General features: G+C 43.2%; 1 protein-coding gene across 2 annotated transcripts in view; it reads left to right on the top strand.

Moving 5' to 3' along the window:
• The window catches only part of LMF1 (lipase maturation factor 1), a 335172-nt gene that overhangs the window by 225218 nt on the left and 87750 nt on the right, over window positions 1–22204 (top strand). For both annotated transcript variants that reach the window (XM_050967272.1, XM_050967273.1), the window contains one exon: window positions 12134–12301. In XM_050967272.1, coding sequence (XP_050823229.1) covers window positions 12134–12301 — 168 coding nt within the window. The remainder of the gene's footprint in view (window positions 1–12133; window positions 12302–22204) is intronic.

The following is a 22204-nucleotide window of genomic DNA, read 5'->3' as shown; positions in this document are numbered from 1 at the left end:
CAGGGGCAGCGGGCAGCTGAAGAATATGTTTCTTAGCACTGTATTACCTTTGACTACACTCTGGCCTCTGGCCGTATCAAAGCTGTACACAGAGACTTGCAACATGGTTTGCTTTGAAATCATTGGCCCTGTGTACTGGCTGTTCTGTCCTGGGCTATGCGTTTTCTGCTAATTGAATGTGAGGTTGTTTTCTCATTTTTTTCACATCCGGCAAACATTTTTTCCACCTTCTTCCTCCCCTGCCCATCTCATTCCTTGCAAGAGTGAGCTTTACTTGTCTATAGAAGTCAGATACCTTTTTTTGTCTTTTTTGGTGTTTATATTTAAACAGATTTTTAAATGGCACCTCTAGCTGCAGTGACCCTCCGCTAGCGAAACCCCTGCAACCTTTGGGAGCAGAATATTGTTACAGGGAAACATCGTTTTGCTGCTACTTAGCTTTTGAGAGGAAGCAGAAACATTTATTTTCAAAGCAGGAGACAGCAATGCTGTGGCAGCATTTGGTCCCGGTGACTTTGTTTCTGTTATGCCAAAGGATCATTGTAAACGTCTTCCATGGCACACGGCAAACACCAACTCGGTGCTGTGTCAGAGGCTCTCTACAGATTTTCTACGTTCTGATGCTGAGTGCGGCAGCCAAATCGAGGAACAGTCAGATTTAGAAAAAGTCGTTTGTACTTTAAAAAATGGAACCAGCTTCTGACTGGATGATTTTTTTTTCTTTTTAATTTTATAAATGATTTGCCCCCAGTTTAGCAAAGTATTTAAACTAGCAATTAAGTACCATTGACTTCAAGTGCTTTGCTGAATGGTAACAGTTATCAGTTAAGTATTGCTTTTTACCTGCAAAAGATTTTTACAAACGTGTTAATCCTCACCTCACCTCCTATGAGGTAGCTTCTGTAATATCGATCCCATTTGGCAGATCCTCAGCTGGTGTAAATGAAAGCAGAGCGTTTAAGTGATTTGCCCAAGTGCACAGCGGCAATGCATGTAAAAACTGGAATTATGACTTCTGAATTGCTGGCTCTAGTAATTGTGTGCTTAGACCACACTGCCTCTGGATGGAATGCTGGCTAACTTACAGGGCGTCACTTCTTTGTGCCCGGAATGAACAATTGAAACTAGCTTGTGATCCTTAGTGTTGCACAGGTTACAAAATCTGTTTCACTTTCTCGGACCCTGAGGCTTTACGGTGATGCCTTGATATCCGTCCATCATCTATTATTATTTACCTATGGGAAGCATTGAGGGGGATGATCCCTTTGAAAGATGCTGAAATAAAATAGCTGCTTATATCAACCGTTTGTTGCTAGATAAGGGGGCGCCGGCTGGGAGCCAGCAAATGCATCTGCTCGCTCTTGTACCAAAGTGATCCCCCTGTCTTGTAGCAGAAAAGAGTAAGTGAGCCCAAGTGTAACATATATTAAAGCGAAATGTAAAATAGCAAAGGCCATATGAACGGAGCAGAGGTATTTTCTCGCTGTCTAGTCTAACGTTTGGTATCATTTTTCTCTAGGATTACGGGGGCTTTCACCTCATAAATTTGTGCCTGCTTTAGGTCGTTAATCTTTCTTTACATGTTGCCTTGCAATTTTAGAGCTTTGCCACCATCTGGGATCACATTTTAAATGGCGTTTCCACTCAGTACGTTCCTTTTCATGAAATTATATATATATGAAAATATAATAAATATATCATGGCTGGTTGGTTTTAAACGTTTTCAGTGCTTTTGCAAGGGCTTACGCTGTGTGGAAAAGCTTGTCTTCTTTAATAGGGACTCATAACAACAACCAGTTAAAGGACCATATTTGCAATATGCTCATAATTGGCAATTTAAAATATTGGTGTATAATTCCACCTTGTATTTTGCTGAGGAATGTGAACTTTGTTGTTAAGACATCACAGTCCGTTCAGTATGTTATTGTCACTGCTGCAGAGAGAGAAGGGGCAACATAGATAGAAAATTCCAATGCAAGAGGATTTCCAGGGAAGCACCAACATGTATTAACTTGATGATGAATGATCAGTTCTGTCTGGTGGCACAACAGATGTGCCTGGCTTTGAGGCCAGGTTTGAGAGAGTTATCATCAGCACAGTCTATTTGGTGGTGTTACATGAAAACCCCTGGAAGGGGAAATGCAGGAGAAAGGGAAAGAGACTTAGTTCATACAGAGCCCTTCATTCGCCAGTTCATGGAGGCAATAGAAATGACAGAAAAGGGCAAGCGAAAGGGGGCTGCGGAATGCTATTAGCTGCCAAAAGGTGGATCGGGACCGAATATTTTGTCTGAGTACCACTCAGCTGTCAACAAGGGATGGGTATTTGGGAACCCTGGAGTTGTGGGACAGTGTCCATAGATCATGGAAATCCAGAGGGAAGGCATTCCCCAGAAGTATGGTAGCAAAGGCTGCTTTCCTGCCCCAGACCCTCCCCAGCCAGAAGCCAGGTTCTATCAGGGCTGTGTGCTAATATTGACTGAAAAAGCAGCAAAGAATCCTTTGGCACCTTATAGACTAACAGACGTTTTGGAGCATGAGCTTTCGTGGGTGAATACCCACTTCGTCAGATGCATGTAGTGGAAAATTTCCACTACATGCATCTGACGAAGTGGGTATTCACCCACGAAAGCTCATGCTCCAAAACGTCTGTTAGTCTATAAGCTGCCACAGGATTCTTTGCCGCTTTTACAGATCCAGACTAACACGGCTACCCCTCTGAATACTGGCTGACTCGTCCATGGCTGGACATTTGCTGCCAGAGAGAGAGCACTGCGTGAGTTAATGTTACCTTTAGGCGCATTCATTCTCCCATGGATGTCTGCACAGATGTCCCAGGGGTAATGCCGTGGTTCTTGGCTACTTCTGAGCTCCACCTCCATCTGGCTTTGCCACCAGGATTCCTGAGTGTCAGTCATCTATAAAGCTTCTTTAAGGGAGCTTCCATGAGAAGCGGGGATGGCGAAAGGGCCGTACCATGGAAGTGGCACTACTTCTCTCAGCATTACCCAGATCAGGAGGCCCTGGATTCAGTACACCTGGGCCGGGAAGGTTCTTATTCCCACTCTAGTGGAGGATCAAGTCCTAAACATCATTCATTATCTTGAGTTCCCATATCCTAGGTCGGGCACACACCTTGTTACTCTGATGTGCAATGGCAGTGCATTCAACGGAAAAGGCTTCCCCTTATTTGATTAATGCTTCCCCCTGTATCCAGAGAGAGCCATGGTTCCAAATTCTGCTTTCAGTCACCCTGGTGTAAGTCCATTGGTCAAATTTCCACTGGTGTAACTGAAATCAGAATCTGAACCATTCTCTGTGACCAAATGTGGCATTTTGCTGATGCCATTAGTAACAGGCATTTCCCCTGCAAATAGAAGAAAATTAAACTGCAGTAAGATCCTGTAAGTTCCCTAAGTCCTTAGGCCATCAGAGTCAAGATGTCTGTTGCTAGCTTGGCTGATTATTGTAAAGCAATTCTGAACAAATAAATAGCCCAAATGGCCCAGCAGTTTCTGGTGTAATTTTAGCTCTGTGCTCCTCCAAGAATGTAAACGATGAATAGGTGAATCTGTAATACATCTACAATTAATTCTATGTACGGCAAGCAGCCCTAGGGCTTGCAATGTAGGAATAATGTCAATAAACAGGTATGCTGTGGACCATGGAAATGTGGTCTTTATTAGTTGGCAGGAAAGTTTTGACCATGAGCTGGGGTGCTGTCTGGAAAGCAAACAGTTCAGTTATAGATCTTCTTTCTTTTCCCATCCAATTTGCTGGAATCCAAAATCTACCACTTAAATGTACCCCTGGTAAAATATAAACCAATGGACATTTACCACTTTGTAAATCAGGGCTGACTCGTCATGAGCAGAGTTTGGCTGGGAAAGTAAATGTCACATACAGGAAGGTTTCACCTATGTTAGTGACTTTGCAAGTGCAGCTCTGTGAACTTGAACGCGAATCCCCAGGGATATTTTATAACACAGATGCATAAAATTTCATGGGAGAATTTCTCCCAAGGCCCTTCCCCTCCAGTGTCTGTAGCCATCATTCCACAAGAAACCCAATGCCCAGACACAAAGCATTTCTCTGATTTTTCATGCTTCTAACTTTTTGTTTCCAAGGCTTCACTAGGCATGGTGGAGGGACCTGTTTCTGCTTTGAAAACCCTCCACATGCGGAAGGCTGGGGAAGGGGGTTAAAAATGAACAAGCAGATTTTTATATATATATATATAAAGTAAAAATATATACTCTACATCTGAAGTTTATTTGGGTCCTTTGGGACAGTGGCGCGGCACTACGTCTGTAGTAAATTGCCAACATTTTATGGTTTTGCTGGCACTGAGTCAAACACACATCTCCTTGGCTTGTGTTGCTGTGCTAAAGCAGGCAGATTCCAGTATGTTTTTCTGTTAGCTGAATATTACCATTGACTGGACAAGGGAAGCCCTGCCCAGCCAGAACTTGTAGCTAACTTTTATTATTATTTTTATTAATAGATCTACCGGGACTTAATTATTTTGATGTTTCATTACCAAAGAATCGCCCCCCTCTGAACCATCCTGACATTAGATCTCTGCAATTTGACAGATGCAGCATTTTTCTTTTATTTTGGTTATGATTTTATTTTTATTGGGCTGATGTTAATAATTGGAAGTTTTCAGAGGAGCTATTTATTTATTTAAGTTTGCTGTTACATTATCTATCTATCTATCTATCCCCATCCACCCCCTCAATCTATCTATCTATCTATCTATCTCCACACACCCCCTCTATCTATCTATCTCCACACACCCCCTCTATCTATCTATCTATCTCCACACACTCCCTCTATCTATCTATCTATCCCCACACACCCCCTCTATCTATCTATCTATCCCCACACACCCCCTCTATCTATCTATCCCCATCCACCCCCTCTATCTATCTATCTATCCCCACACACCCCCTCTATCTATCTATCTATCTATCCCCATCCACCCCCTCTGTCTATCTATCTATCCCCACACACCCCCTCTATCTATCTATCTATCCCCATCCACTCCCTCTATCTATCTATCCCCACACACCCCCTCTATCTATCTATCTATCTATCCCCATCCACCCCCTCTATCTATCTATCTATCTATCCCCATCCACCCCCTCTATCTATCTATCTATCTATCCCCACACACCCCCTCTATCTATCTATCTGTCTGTCTGTCTATCTATCTATCTATCTATCTATCTATCTATCTATCTATCTATATCTGAGAAAGTGATGGCTGGAATTTTCAAAAGACCCTAAAAGACAGGAACCTCAATTCCCACTGAATTTCTTCAGAAAATCCCAGTCCACATGTTTATGTTCACATAAAACCACCAAGTTGTGCATCAGGTAAGGTTGCTGCACATGTAACCTACCTGACACAAAACCTCAAAAACCAGTGAATGAAAAGGTAAGCTACCTAAGCTCCGTGCCTCCCTGCAGACATACACCTCCTCGTGAGCACATCTACTCTACATCACAGAGAGCATACCATGACCTGAACTCTGCCCCAGTAAGGATACCAGCCTTCTAACACTCCCACCAACCCCTCCATGACTTCTCCCTTCCAACCCATTGTCCCTTCTGTGCAGATCTGAGAACCCTCGGCTCCTCATATGTGGGGACTTGGCATTCTAATTGCTATTGCACAAGGGGAAGGCTCTGTGCTGCTATAGAATTGACAGAGAAGACCTAGTGGATCACCTAATCCAGTCCCATGCTCAAATCAGGATCATGCCCTGTAGTAGAGTCTCTATTGTTTTGTCCAATGTGATGGAAAACTCTAGCGCTTCTATTTGGAGATAAATACAAGTCACAAAGTTCAGGTCCAAAGTTCAGGGAAGCTTAAATCCTGGACTTTTTCTGGGGCTCATTTCTGCTTTCCCTAGGATATTCCATGGTCTGGTTAGATCTTTCTCCTAAGGACATTTTCCTCTGATTCTCAGCGCGAGTTTCACCATTCCCTAGTTTCATATCATTGCTCCTCTTCATGTCCCTTTAAACAATTCCTCTGTCTTTGTGATGTTTAGACCGTTCAGGTGTGTGTACACAGTTATTGTTGTATCCAGTAGTCCAACAATTGGCCAAGCTAATCCTATTTCCTTTCATCTTTACTCATCAGTAGGTCCCTCCAGACCTTTATTCACGTTTGTTGCTCTTCTCTGATTTCCTTTCAATCAGTCAAAATTTTCTGCGGGTATTAACTCACCCAGGTCTGAAAGATGTGTGTGTCTGTGTTATTTCAACAGAAAAACAAGTTGTTATATCTAAAATTCATAATAAATGCTTGGCATATACATTGCTTTTTACATTTTCAAAGTCCTGCCAAGGCATTGTAGAAGGAATCTTCACATCTGTTAGCGCTGAGAAGATAAAACAGAACCTTTCTCCCACAGCTTCCCTATTCTACTGCTTCTAGTTCTTATTCTGCGTTAAGGTCATTTGAATTCTGCCTGATGACATGAGTGATCTTGGCCTTTGCTGGTTTCTTCTTTCATACAGGAACTGATGGATTTATGTAAAGTGTTATGGCTCTGGAGCTGATAAGGAGCAGCAGTAGCAGCTGTGGGTTGATTTTTGGAAGGAAACCTGTGATAATATAACTGTTGCAGTTGTGAGTGCGCAAAGTCTGAAACAAAAGTACCGTAGGCCTGATCCAAAGCCCACTGAACTCAGTGGGGACGTTTTCCATTGACTTCAGCAGGCTTTGGCCTCGAAATATGTGGAATCTTCGAAAGTGTCTGGCCCATTTTTAAAAATGACATGGACACATGGGACCCTAAGGCTGATTAAACTTCACTCCTGCGTCCAAGTCACTTTTTTGAAAATGGGACTTAGGCTTCTAAGTCTCTTAGTCACTTTACAAATTTTACTTTGTCTGCTCTTTGGCTATTCACTTTAAACCCAAATTAGGGTCATTTAAATATCATCCTCGTTAACCTTCTCAATGATGATCATCATAGCAGAAACATCCCAGCACATATGCATATCTGATGCACCTGAGACATACCTGCAGTATGATCAGTGGAAACGATGTTGTTTAGACAACAAGTTTAAGCAATGCATGTAGGGAAACATTCTTTTGATTATTTGGAAAGCGAGATGTCTGTTACTGTCTTTTAAAAATTAGGGTAAAATGCTAGGTTTTCTAGCCCTCTTATTGCCATCAGTTTATAACAAGCTCATGAATGTTTTTGAATGACCCTCAGTGGGTTTTATAGCAGCATCTACTATTAAAATGTAAGGCGACCAGCCAAGAAAGCAACACAGAGATACAGATTCTGCAGAAATTTTGCAGATTTATTTGGGGTGGGTGGTGAGAATTCCCTGATGAATATGGAAAAATTCCCTTGACATGTTTCTAGTTTCCACCTCATTACTAATCCTTGGGCTCGTCCTCTCCCTTATGCTTTTTGACTTTGCACATAAATGCACCACAGTTGCTAACATGGGAGACTCACTCCATATACATAGCCCAGTTTTAGCAGTGGACTATTGAAGGACAGTGTGGGACTTGTTTTCATACACACAATACTGTAGTATATGCAGAAGAGTTTTGAGTTTTCCCTACTCTGAGAAGGAATATCAAACAGTGGGATTAAATACGTGATCAGAGTTTATGTAATACTGTACCAATGAGGAAAGGGGGGGCGGGGGAAGGCCATGTGTGTTTACAGTCCCAGAGAAGAGCATTTACTCTGGTGTATCAATAGCCTTGTGTTGGGTTTTGATGGCATAGAGTTTAGTAAATTAGGAGTTTTTAGGTACTTAGCACTTTAATGGTTCTCACTAAGAACATAATTAAACTCTAGACCCCTTAGGGAGAAAAAACAGTTTATTGTGCATATTTTTAGAATCTGTTACCAACCCTGGTAGATACAAGCCAGAAAAAGTGCATTAGCTGGAACTTAGAATTTATTTATCACAGTGAGGAGCCCCCACCAAATATCGCTTGAGAATCACACGTCACAAATCTGTCTGATGAATTATGGAATTAATTCTCCCCAATCTTATTTCAAAACACATGTGTGATGTTTTTTCTTACTGGTGGAGGTGCAGGGCAGGGCTGTAGGTTTATTGTGTGTGGTGGGTTGACACATGCAACCATGCTGTTGCAAACAGTTTTATATTTAAAAAGTAAAACCATTTTGTGGGATCATCCAACATTGCAACTTATCCTAAGACTGCTTAGCCAAGGTTTCCTCTCCATTTCAATTATGAGTTTGTCTTGCAGCTGGTTAATTCAGTTCATACAGGGCTGCTTCAGACACTGAAGTGGATCACAATCACTATCTCTTGCTCAATTCTCTCAGTAGAACTTCTTCTTGGAAGCTTTCTAGGATGCATGAGGTTATGAATCAGCAAAGAAGTTGAGCTGAAGGTTTAACAACAGCCCCGGACTAAACCCCCTTTAAAAAGATGATGGAATGTTTCCCTCTTCCCATGGTTTTGACACTGACGCCTCTTCATGACACAGCAGAGATGTTTTCATAGGAAACAATTGTGCTAGGAAAGCACTCAGCATGCCAGAATTACGCAGTTTTGCAGGTTTTCCTCTTAAATGCCAGCATATGCTCCATGTACCTTCCCCCAACCTCGACTATACCCGTGGGTATTCCACAGGTGGAACGGTTGGCGGGAGGTGAAGGAGGCAGAGGGGGAAGCCACCTCAAGCTCCAGTTGGCAGCTGTTGACTTGAACACACAAGGAAAACAGAGAGAAATTTCCCTTCGACGCAGGTGCCTGTGTGTCGGGTTGCTCTGACTCTGACTTGCTCTGGAACGCGACTTTTGCCTCAACACCCTTTTCTGAGTAAACACTGGGAAAGCTGCATAGCACTACACCCTTTTCCACGACCATATGGAATGCATTCCGAAGGAACACACACACACAATGCGCTCCTCTGGGCTTTTCTCTTCTTTTGCCCCTTTCTTCTCACCTAGCTTTTAACTAATCTCTCTCTCTCTCTCTCTCTCTCTGTCTCTCTCACACACACACACACACACACACACACACACACACACACACACACACACACACACACACACACACACACACACACACACACACACACACACACACACACACTCTTACTTTCCTATTACTTACCGTGTTTTAGTTACACAAGATTTATGGTTTCGAGAGGTGACTACAGTGTTGGAGAGGAAGATTACATTATTGATAATATCTTGATAGGCTCCATATGCCTAAAACCGTTTCCCATCAAAAACACTTCTTTCCCTCCATCAACAAATCCTCCAAGGAGCCATGTATTCTTTGTGGTGCTGCTGCTGGTGCATTAGAATGTAGGTCCCTTGGGTCGGGGACTTATTTGACTCATCTCGCCTCTTGCACAGCCTCTCATCTACCAACATCTGTGTGTAGATATTGAAAACAGGAAGGAAAAAGTACTGTACTAACATGAGCTGCGTTACTGACCCCATGACAAATTGCTAAGTTGCATCTGTTCTCTTTTTCTCTTGTTTCTATTTTGGGATGAGGTTTATTGATAACGAAAATGGCCGCTCAGCACTTAGTGTGATCAGGAGTTGGGCTAAATATCAGGAAATCAATCCCTGGAGTCTGGGCTGTCCCTGAACAGATGTATAAATGTCTCCCTAAGCCGGTGGCTCTCAACCTTTCTGGACTACTGTACCCCTTTCAGGAGTCTGATTTTTCTTGCGTTACCCCTAAGTTAAAAATGACTTGCTTACAAAATCATACATAAAAATACAGAAATGTCCCAGCACACTGTTACTGAACAATTGCCAACTTTCTCATTATTACCATATAATTATAAAATAAATCAGTGGGACTATAAATATTGCACTTGCATTTCAGTGTATAGTCTATAGAGCAGTATAAACAAGTCGATGTCTATGTGAAACTTTAGTTTGTACTGACTTCGCTAGTGCTTTTTATGCATCCTGTTGTAAAACTCAGCAGATATCTAGATGAGTTGATGTACCCCCTGGAAGATCTCTTGGTGTCCCCAAGGGTACGCGTAGCCCTGGTTGAGAACCAGTGCTGTAAGCTGTGACTCAGGCTGGGTCTACATTACAAAGTTTTGCAAGCTTAGCTGTATCAGCTGGGAGTATGAAAAACTCAGAGTAGGCACAATTGTACCAACAGCAGAGTGCTTTCATTGGCGTAGCTAATGTCGTTCAGAGAGCCAACGTGGCTGTGCAGGCAGAACTAGACCAGAAAACGCGCTGTACTGTAGACAAGCTCTCGGATGGGCGTGGTTTTGCATGAGACTCTTCTCCCATGTGCTTTTCCTTCCCCTACAGAAGGGGGAGCTTCAGAGACTAGATTACTTCTCTGCACAGAAGAGGATGCACAGAACCTCTGTGGTTGCAATCCCTTGAGAACAAGTTTCTCAATGCCTGCGTTTGATGCGCCCCACGCTGGCTGCCTTTCTCAAGGATCTCTGCATTTACACTTCTGGTCCTTGCAGAAAGTGAGCCAGTACAGCAAGTGGAGAGGTCTGTGCACATCTTCACAGCATGCCAACAGCAAGATAAAATGACGACCCATTTATCAGGAAGGGAGGGGAATGAGTAGGGTGACCAGATGTCCCGATTTTATAGGGACAGTCCCGAATTTTGGGTCTTTTTCTTATATAGGCTCCTATTACCCCCACCCCATCCCAGTTTTTCACATTTGCTGTCCGGTCACCCTAGGGATGAAGGTATATGCCACCTTTACCTACCTTTGTTGCTTTTAATTTCGGGTTATTATTTGCAGGCCTTCGACCCACTTGTCCATTCCCCAGTTTGGCTGGATAAAATTACACCCTGTAAAATTAACACTTTATCCAGTTTGGTTTTGATTTAATGTCTCCTCTGTCTCTGTCTCTCCCTCTCTCTCAGGTCTGTCCTTTCTAAAGGGAAATGTACTGTCTAGCAGTTTTGGAGGCAAGATGGAAAAAACCCTTGATGAATCTCTCTAAAGTACTGGGGATTGCTTGTGAAGAATCAAACATCCAGATTAATTTAAAACAGCTCCCAAGTGGGGGGAAGGGGTTGAAGGGCCCCCAATGGCATTGCAAACCGATCATCTTGCTGAACCAGGATGTATGAACACCATGACCTCTGCCCCCTTGTTGTACTGGACTTGGCAGTGTTCCTTGACCCCTCCGATTGCTCCATCCTGTCCTGGTGTCGAAGGAAGGAAGGATGCGGTCTCTTGTCCTGGGGGGGTTACAACAGCCTCAAACCCAGATAAAGCAAGAGCTTTATTAATTCCAGCTTTGCTAATAGGGAATTACAATGGTTGTGGGATTTGGCAGTGGGCGCAGACTCCATTGCCATGTACAGTACAACATTTCCCCTGGATTGTTTGTATTTTTGATTTTGCTACAAATAATTTAAAGATGTGTTGTGTCTCCTTCAATTAAAACAGTGATTTTCAGCTATTGTTTGCTGTCAGGATTTTAAAACAATGCTAATAAATTTGAGCTTTTGTTAGATACGTCAAGGTGAATTGTTAACTCCTTTTCTTTCTTTTCCTTTTTTTCCCCTTTTTTTAAAGTGTAGCATTTTTATCTGAGGCGGTTATTAACAGACATGAGTTCATTTTAGCCTGGGTGGTAGGATAAGCAGGTTTATTGCACTGGATAGAAAACTCCCCGGTGTCAAAGAAAAAGATCAGATTGCTATATGAATAATTTGATGCAAAAACTAGCATCTTAAACTGACATCCCGCCTTTGGAAACATTTAGTTAGATTGTAAACACTGTTGAAATAGAGCCCGCCTCTTTGAATCAGAAGAGCTGAGTTCCTTTCTCTTCCTGTTTCTGAGGCTTCCTGGGTTCCATGACCTTTCTCTTTGTTCCTCTGGCTGTATCACCTCTTTTATGATGCTTACCACTTGTTTTGATTTTTTTTCCCTCCCCAGTTTTTGGTTTTACAACAAGAAAATGCAGAATTTGGACTGAAAGGGAAATGATCTTCAAAATTTTTCATTTTGGGGGGTGGGGTGGGGGAGAGGTTGTTTTCCGATATAAAGTTTCACCAAAGTATGTTTAACCAGCTCTTAGTAATGGTGGTAGATGTGGAGGGGACTCATTGCCACATGACACCTCTTCTTCACTCTTCCAGACCCAGCCAGTACCCAACCCACTAGCCTATTACATGCACCGGTCACCGTGGTGGTTCCACCAGTTTGAGACGTTATGCAATCACTTCATCGAGATGGTGGTGCCGTTTTTTATCTTCATGGGACGTCGCATGTGCATCATTCACGGCATTTTACAGATTCTCTTCCAGGTGAGGCTTTCCTGCTTTTGCCTTACTAGCGTCATGGCTGAGTGAGTGGTTGCTGGGGCCATTTGAAAGACTTTGAAAGCCTCCCCCTATATATATATGCGTTGCTGCATGACTGTACAAGATCTAGGGAACTATACGAACAAAAATGGCAGGGGAATTGGATGATTCATGTTAAGTTACTAGTTTGAATCCAGCCCAGGTTGATGGTTATTCAGAATCATTGGCTGACAACTCTTTGATGAGCTGCTGGCAGTGTCTGATGTTAGTGCATTCACTACAGCAGGGATCGGCAACCTTTGGCATGCAGCCCATCAGGGAAATCCGCTGGCTGGCCAGGACGGTCTGTTTACCTGCAGTGTCTGAACGTTCGGCCACTCACAGCTCCCACTGGCTGCGGTTTGCCGATCCAGGCCAGTGGGGGCTGCGGGAAGTGGCACGGGCTGAGGGAGCTGCGTTTGGCCGAACCTGCAGACGTGGCAGGTAAACAAACTATCCTGGCCTGCCAGCGGATTTCCCTGATGAGTCACGTGCCAAAGGTTACCAATCCCTGCCCTACAGATTTATCTACATCACACTTGTACCGATTAGCAATTTTATGGGCAGAGAGGACAAGACTGGCAAAAGGATTAAAATGAGATGCTGACTAGGCCATGACTCCAATTGGTGGTAGAGTTGAATGAAATTTTGCTATTTATCAAAAACAGATTTTTTTATGAAAACATTTAACTTTTTTTTCAAAATTTTCTATTCTTTGAAGAATATTAACAAATGTTAATGGAAAAATTTAGTCTGTTCGTCATCATTCAAAATATTTGTTTCATTTTTCTGTAATATCAAGTTTGAGTACTTTATTTGAAAATAAAAATGTTCAATGTAATAAGACAATCCATGAAAAATTCCAAAAAACTGAAAATCATAGATTGTTCCTTTACTCATTCACATCTGAATCTTTTCCCTCAAATGCTTTTTAATTAAACACCAGCCATTCTGACTCTCAGGTGTAACTTTCAGTTTTTGTTTAATACTCTCTGTTCAATGTCTCTTCAGCGATGGGAAGCTCATATACTGTAGTTGATGGTGCTTTTGCAAATACATGTGATATATAAACTGGAGAACAACTTATAAACTGTCTGGGCAAACCACAAAAATGCTGATTGGATTTTGAAAGACTGACATGAAAGCAAGAGAATGATGAAAGATCCTTCCTTCCCAATCACATTCTGTCACATCTAGGTACCACAGCACGTGTGGCCTGTTTGCTCTCTTTACACACCTTGTGGTGCTAGGATTATTACATTTCTGATGCCATTTGGTGCTTTATGAAGTCTCTCTTCTAGGCTACAGTCACCTGCAAATGGGAGCCAAGACTGGGACGTGGTATTGTGGGTTAGAAATTGATTTGTTTACCATTTGATTGGCTCTATATTGGAACAATCCAAGATTCTACTTTAAAAAATAAATCCTATCCACATCGGAGTCTTTGACTGTAAGAACTTAGTGGCCAGTTAGATTTCACTCTGTACTGTATACTCAGCAGTACCCTCATACAGAACTAGTCAATATGCCTGTTGAAGCATGGTTGCTATAAAGATGACGATGCTGATAACTCTAGGAGGATGAAAAGATGGTTAGCTGTCTCTCATGCCTTGTATCCAGGTGTTGATTATTATTTGAGTGATAGCCTGTCACATGTATTGTGCAGATATATAGCAACTCTAGGCAACTCTTCGGAATTCCTTCTCTTGTTTTTAACCTTCGTGTGTAACGGTAGCATCAGCCAGAGTTATGTGGTTAAATACGATATTCTGTGGCTGCTGCAGTGTGTTCTTCAGAGTGCTAGAAATAATAATTTCAGAATCAGTCTGCATAGTGATGGCATTTCTAGGGTGCCTCTTACTTCAGTACCTGAGCAGTATAGTGCTTGCTGAGAAATCAGTGCCAGTGCTTTGGTGCGTAGGTGCCATTCTACTCAGCTCTTCCTAAATTACAGTCCAAGGAAAAAATGTAATAGATCTATGGACCTTATTGCTTGAAAAGACAAAATTTTCAAATAAGTACGGTCCATTTTCCTATTGTGGTTAAACACTAAAAGTTTACGAAATAGCTCTTGATACAGAGTGCTGATAGAAAACCAGCTCTTCTTAAGTAATGGATTATGCTAGAAATCTCTTGTGTCAGTTCTCCTAAGTATTGATATTCAATCATTAGTGCTAGAGTGGCTTGTTCAAATTCACCACTGGGCAGTTGATAGGAGCTGGAGTAGCAGCTGCATGTTGCAGGGGTGTGTGATCATGTTCAGTTGGGATGCATGCATTTATTCAGTTGTAACAGCTGGCCTGCCCCCAGCTTTGGACTGGAACGATATGCAGAGTGGTGAGCCCTGTGCTTGGATTTGCTGCAAAACCACAAGTTCATTCAATTACGGGCCCACATTCGAACCTGAACTGAGTTTTGCATTTATAACAAAACCCTAAACCAAGTAAATTTTGTCTGGTTTTGAAGTTTTGCTGCCAAGATTTCAATGTTTTGCACTGCTTTGAGGAAAAAACCATTTCGTCATTCAAATCCCTCCTCCCAGACATCCCCCATGAACCAAAAAAGATGCACAAATATCTCTGCATTATTCCTTTGCTGGCTCTGACTTACTGTATATTTAGCGTCCTCCTACATGTAAAACTGAGCATCGTAGCAAAGAAAATGAATGCTGCCCACTCTAGAGCCAGAACCAAACTTGGAGACAACCATTCTAAATTCAGCCTTCCTGACAGAGCCAGAAAATGGGCTAGCAACTTCTCAGATGACCCCCTAATGGGCAATGCAACTATTTGCATGCTCCACAATTTAAAAGGGGGAGCCACTGGGATCTGAAAAAGAAAGGTACGTACAATAAAGGCTGGTAATGACATAATGTAAGTGCGGCCATCTACCTGCCGTTCAGTTGGCACTTTATTGATAGTTTGCAATTACTGACCTATTTCTATCACAAGGGGCGTCTGCAAGGGAAAAAGGGTCTCAGTGTAATAAGCAGCCCTGGAGTCTTTATAGCATTTCAACAAAAACCTGTTTATTTAATATTTACTGCTCCTTTCCTTCATTCTGGCTGACTTTTATTGACAATACTTCTGCTCTGCAAAGGAAGCCATAAAGTTTAATGTTGATATACCACTTAATTCTGTTTTTCAAGATTTGAATTGACATTACATGCAAGTTTTATTGGACATTTTATAATTGTTATTGGAGTCATGGTGGCTAGGCTGAGTAAGTGTATTTTTCCAGATTCCAACTGGCCTGGAGAATGTTGCTTTGTCGGGAGTCCCCCTCCTGAAACAGTGTAAATTATTCTTCTGACTATTTCACGCTGTAATGAAAAGGTGTAGGGAAGAGACTTCCATTATTGCCAGTCCTGCTACGGAGAGGGTAAGGAGCGTGTGATTCCAGCAGAACTGAGGACTACGCTCACGGGGTATGACTCAATGACAGAATTACAGTCTGGTTATGCTATATTGTGCATTTATCATTTGCAATACATAGGATACCAGTGAGGAACCTACTGTGGGGAAGCTATTGAGCAGATCTGTCTGAACATGAATGAAACATATGCAGTGACTCTTGTAAATATAGATATGTAAAATGCTCAATTTCCTCATCTGTTGTTCAAATATTTTTTTGTGATATATACACTGCATTTAAAGAGAAACTGACAGTGTTGGCTGGCCCCAGATTTTACCCTCTTTTCACCCCTCCCACTAAAAAATGTTTTTTTCTTTCAAAATATCCACCCCACTATAATTGAGAAATTTCTTCCCTTCTGAAACCAGGGGCTGTATCAGGCTTAAAACACAGAGGCTGGGCTGGAGGACCAGACAGCAAACTTAGGTCCTGTCCCTGATTGTTTCTTGGAAATGCACTGCATGCGTAGATAAAGCACCAACCCTTCCTCATCGTGGTATTGTTCGGGTGAGCAAGGCAGGTAGGTTGAAATTGATGGGAATTGTATGTGCTAGACACCAGCCTGCCCTGTAGGCTCAGAGACCTTGAAGCAGGTAGGAAGAGTGAAGATCTGTGCTACACACCTACCATCTTCATGAAACCCGTTGGTCTGAGCCAACCAACCAGAGAGCTAAGATTTGAAGAATGCTTCAGCCTCGTAACTGCAGGTGGTGGTGTTGTTGTTGCCTTTTTTTTTCTGTTGAGTGTGTGTTTTTACTACCTTGGGTGTGTTTTCTGGAGTAAAAGGAGTAAATTTTGGGCCCATCCACCTTGACAAATGTCCCTTTAACTAAAGCTGCCTCTTATTTCACTCTCTGGCTGGATTCCTAGTTAGTGATGTAATCCCTGTGAACCTGAGAGCATCCCAGTGCCAGAGGGCGAGGGGCTCACTGTATCAGGTAGTGAGTTTCAGCTGGCCTGACCAGTTCAGTGTACCCCCAATTCACTTATGACTTAACTCCCACGATACCTACTAGGTACAGATTATCATTAGAAAGCCAATAACACACGGATCATTACTGTTCCTTGTGGTGTATATATGGTAAATGCCCAAAGGACTGCAAATGTGAAGGAAATATGGGACTAAAATGTGTTTGAACCAGCCAAGTCTAGAGACTGGGTAAACGGGCTTTTTCCAGACAGAGGAAAGGCCAGCACCTCTATCCAGGTGCAATGGCAATCACAGACAGATGGCCGTTCATTGGCATATCAGCAGCTACGGGGACAGATCAGTTTGCATTGTAGAAAACCCCAGAGGGGAAGAAACCAGCATGGAACCTTCTCCATCAGACTCCATGGCCTCTTTTCTACAGCAGGGACACCGGTTTTTGAGAAAGATACGTTTCTCATAGACTCATAAACTCATAGGTCAGAAGGGACCAATATGATCATCTAGTCTGACCTCCTGCACAAGGCAGGCCACAGAACCCTACCCATCCACTTTTATAACAACCCCTAACCCAGGACCGAGTTATTGAAATCCTCAAAATTGGTTTGAAGACCTCAAGCTGCAGAGAATCCACCAGCAAGCGACCCATGCGCCACGCTGCAGGGGAAGGCGAAAAACCTCCAGGGCCCCTGCCAATCCACCCTGGAGGAAAATTCCTTCCCGACCCCAAATATGGCGATCAGCTAAACCCTGAGCATGTGGGCAAGACTCACCAGCCAGCACCCAAGAAGGAATTCTCTGCAGTAACTCAGTTCCCATCCCATCCAACATCTCCCTGCAAACCATTGAGCAGACTTATCTGGTGATAATCCAGATCAATTGCCCAAATTAAACTATCCTATCATAACATCCCCTCCATATACTTATCAAGCTTAGTCTTAAAGCCAAATAAGTCTTTTGCCCCCACTACTTTCCTCGGAAGGCTGTTCCAGAACTTCACTCCCCTAATGGTTAGAAACCTTCATCTAATTTCAAGTCTAAACTTCCTAATATCCAGTTTCTACCCATTCGTCCTCGTGCCTACATTAGTACTAAACTTAAATAATTCCTCTCCCTCCCTGACGTTAACCCCCCTGATATATTTATATAGAGCAAGCATATCCCCCTGCAGCCTTCTTTTGGCCAGGCTAAACAAGCCAAGCTCTTTGAGTCTCCTTTCATAAGGCAGATTTTCCATTCCTCGGATCATCCTAGTAGCCCGTCTCTGGACCTGTTCCAGTTTGAATTCATCCTTCTTGAACATGGGACACCAGAACTGCACACAATATTCCAGATGGGGTCTCACCAGCGCCTTATATAACGGTACTAACACCTCCTTATCCTTGCTGGAAATACCTCGCCTGATGCATCCTAAAATCGCATTTGCTTTTTTAACAGCCGTATCACATTGGCGGCTCATAGTCATCCTGCTATCAACCAATACCCCAAGGTCCTTCTCCTCCTCTGTCGCTTCCAACTGATGCGTCCCCAATGTATATCTAAAATTCTTATTATTAATCCCTAAGTGCATGACCTTGCACTTTTCACTATTGTATTTCATCCTATTACTATTACTCCAGTTTACAAGGTGGTCCAGATCTTCCTGAATAGTATCCCTGTCCTTCTCCGTGTTAGCAATACCCCCCAGCTTTGTGTCATCCACAAACTTTATTAGCACATTCCCGCTCTTTGTGCCAAGGTCAGTAATAAAAAGGTTAAATAAGATCAGTCCCAAGACCGATCCTTGAGGGACTCCACTAGTGACCTCCTTCCAGCCTGACAGTTCACCCTTCAGTACGACCCGCTGGAGTCTCCCCTTTAACCAGTTCCTTATCCACCTTACAACTTTCATATTCATCCCCATCTTTTCCAATTTAACTAACAGTTCCCCATGTGGAACCGTGTCAAACGCCTTACTGAAATCGAGGTAAATTAGATCTACCGCATTTCCTTTATCTAAGTAATCCGTCACCTTCTCAAAGAAGGAGATCAGAACCATGAAAGAGATAGGCAAAGAACCCGAGTGATCTCTCACCTAATACGGCAAAGAAACCAAGCCCTTTGGATTTGTGGGGGATTTTGACAAAGGGAGGGGTCAGCCATCTTCATGCAAGGAAGTGTGGTAAGAATCTTACCTTAAACCAAGATATAGTTTTGTAAAGTCTTGGTCACTAGAAAGTGTTTCTCAATTTTAGTTGCTTGTAATCATTTCTATCTTTATCCCTTATACCTGAGCTCCCCTAAAACCTCTTTTTGATTAAACAAACGTCTTTTATTTTTATTCTAAATCAACCCCATACTGTGTTTGCTTTGACATGGTGATTATCTCCAGTTAAAACAACAAGCTTCCTTCTCTTTAAAGGAGCAATGGACATGATTACTCCTCCGATTGTTCCAGGACTTTTCAGGGCAGACGGTTTGGGGAAAACTTGGGACTTTGGGAAGGTGTTGGGGTCACTTGGCTGGGAATAACCAAAGAGGGTGGAGACCAGTGTGTGGCTGAGGTGTAACAAGCAAGCTGCTGGAGTCCGAGCTGCTCAAAACGCAGATGCCTAGTGTACGTTTGGATGCTGGCTGGGAGCATCCAGACAGGGAGCTACAGCAGCTGAATGTTTTAAGGTACCAGGATTAGAGGATAAGTAGTGACACAACCTCTCACTGGCATGAATTGCACCTCAGAACACCACACTCCCCAATAAGTCAGACAACCTTATTTGTCAGAAACTTCTTAGTGTAAACAGACCTTGGTTTAAAAAGCAAGCGACGAGTGAGAGATGAATGCTGGCTGGTGCCCATTAGAAAAATCATTACTCATCATTATTAAACACCAAATGGCCAAGAAAAAGGCTTTGAGATTTACAGTTGTGAGTGTAGTTCTTGCAAGCATCTGCACACGGAGATATTTACAGTCAGATAATAGTGCCCAGAGCCCATTTGCCCAGGACCAAAAGTGAGTCACAAGAAAATGTCACCCAAGATTTAAGAGCAGTGAGGCCAACCACCGTCAGCAATTTATCCTCATGGCAGGCTCAGAAGCAGCTCTCGAGCCATTAACACAGCTGCACACAGTGTCTGCCAAGGGGCCAGGTGCCTCTGCTGGAAGACTCTCTTCCACAGCTTGGCATGCATGTCCCACTACAGCTGGCTACGTCTCGTGTGTGTCCGTGTCTATAAGTGCCGAGGATTCCCTGATGCTGGGAAAGAGATTGAAAAGGGCCATTCTGATCCCATGATTGATTGCAATTTAAACCCTAAAACTCCAGGACAATACACTTTAACTCTCAAAGAGATTGTTGGGGAATCAAAGCTTTGGGGGCCGTGTGATTCTAACACTGGGAAAGCCTGTATCAGACTTCCCGTAGCTCAGTAACTACGGCTGAGTGGCATGGATGGAGTGTTCCTACAGAGCCGTATGATTTTGTATGCAGTGTTTGTGACCATCATTGCATGGCAGCACTGCAGTGACAAGCATTCGCTCTGCAGTGGGATCTAGTGCAGCGTCCCAAGAGCCCTCATCTCTGGCCGTGTTCCCATGACCCACGCGTCATGTGTTCATTTCCACAGATTTAATAACACAGCCAAGTTCTAACGTAACTAATATTTTATATATTGGAGATTCAGGTGGGAAATCCGTATGAATGTGACCTGGGCATACAACGGGCAGATACTGTGCAAGCTGCTCACTTCTTTCCCCAGCACGGCCCTGCCGGTGCAGCTCAGCTCTGACCTGCAGTGCCCCTTGCCGCTGCAGTCCTGGTCCCCACACGCCTGCGTCAGTGCTCGTCATGCTGCAGCTGCAGCATCCTCTGCCGTTGCAGTACTGGGCCTGCATTCTTCCTGCCAGTGAGCCTCCAGCCTTATCCAGAGTGCTCCAGTCCTGGGGGCTGGCTTAAGCAGACTATCAAACTGCACCCCCATTCTCTGCTGGGCAGAAAGGGAGATTAAGATCAGGCTAGGAGGGTCTGCTTTTTGTTTCAGCTTCTGTCAGGATTTGACATCAGAACTTTTAGCTTTTTAAGACCCAAGAGTAGTGTACTAACCGAGCACATATGCAGGGCGCCTTATTTTGACCATCTCAGCTGGCATGCAGATATTACCGGGTGATAATGCTGGGTGTCTGCTCCACTGTGTGGGCTGCTGTGTGTTCAGGATGAAATCTCAAAAGAAGAACTAGTGGATTCCAAGGTAAATGCCCACCGTTTGTTTGAAAAACCTTGTTTCTCGCATTTACGGTATAGAGAAATCCAAATCTACAACAGAAATAAAACTACATCGACGGTTAACTTTTCAACATCATTATGGATTTATTGTTAGCAGGTGCCAGACTTGACGTGCCGAGCCACACTGCTGCAGATTATCTCTGCCAAGAATAAAAATAAAGCGGAGGCCAATAATTCAGCCCCGTCTCTGCTCAGTCCTGTACTGTTGCCCTGTAAAAATAACCTGGTGCAAAATGTCCAGATTGAGCCACAGAGTACTCAGAAGAAGCCTGAGTTAGTTTAATCTGTGCTCACAAATGAGTGTTGAGTCTTTAGCGCTCTTCAGGGGGCTGCTAAAGATGCAAAGCTTTTTGCGAACACTTATTTTTGCTCTTTCTGAATCCGCATGAAAACATTCTCAGACTGCTGTTCGGAGTCTGTCCCATATTCACTGGGCTACTTCACATGGGAAAAGAGAAAGTCCAGTGGATAGGGCACTAGACTGGCCATCAGGAGACCTCAGTTCTGTTCCCATCTCTGCTACTGACCTAGTGTGTGAACTTCAACTAGTAGCTTTTCCTCGCTGTTCCTCTGTTTGCTCCCTCAGCCTTTATCTTCTCTGGTTAGACTGCAAAAAGTTTGCAGAAGACACAAAAATTGGGAGAGTGTTAAATAAAGAAGAGGACAAGTCGCTGATACAGAGCGACTTGGATCGCTCGGTAAACTGGACGCAAGCGAACAATGTGAATGTAAATGTGTACATCTAGGAACAAAGGGGGACTGTATACTGGGAAATGGGGACTCTGAAAAAGATTTAGGGGGAGAGGTGATGAGTAATCAGCCCTACATGAGTTCCCAGTGTGAGGCTGTTGCCGTAATAGCTAATGCAATCCTCGGATGCATAATCAGGAGACCTTCAAGTGGGAGTAGACCAGTTATTTTATCTCTATGTTTGGCACTGGTTGAACTGCTGCTGTAATACTGTGCCCGGTTCTAGTGTACACAGTTCAAGAAGGATGTTGATACAGTAGGGAGTGTTCAGAGAAGAGCCAAGAGAATGATTAAACAATGAAAAAACATGCCTCATAGAGAGAGGTTCAAGAAGCTCCACCTATATATTATAGACCATTCAGCTTAAATTCAGTACCCAGAAAGATAATGGAGCAAATAATCAGTCGATCAGTTTGTAAGCATCTAGAAGTTAATAAGGTGATAAGTAGCTGTCAGCATGGTTTTGTGAAGAACAAATCACATCACATCAACCTGATAACCTATTTTGATAGGGTA

Source organism: Gopherus flavomarginatus, chromosome 9 (genome assembly GCF_025201925.1).
Source record: "Gopherus flavomarginatus isolate rGopFla2 chromosome 9, rGopFla2.mat.asm, whole genome shotgun sequence".
In the NCBI taxonomy this organism is placed as follows: Eukaryota; Metazoa; Chordata; order Testudines; family Testudinidae; genus Gopherus; species Gopherus flavomarginatus.
The sequence above is the reverse complement of the archived record's forward strand: the minus strand, read 5'-3'. Positions and strand labels throughout refer to the sequence as shown.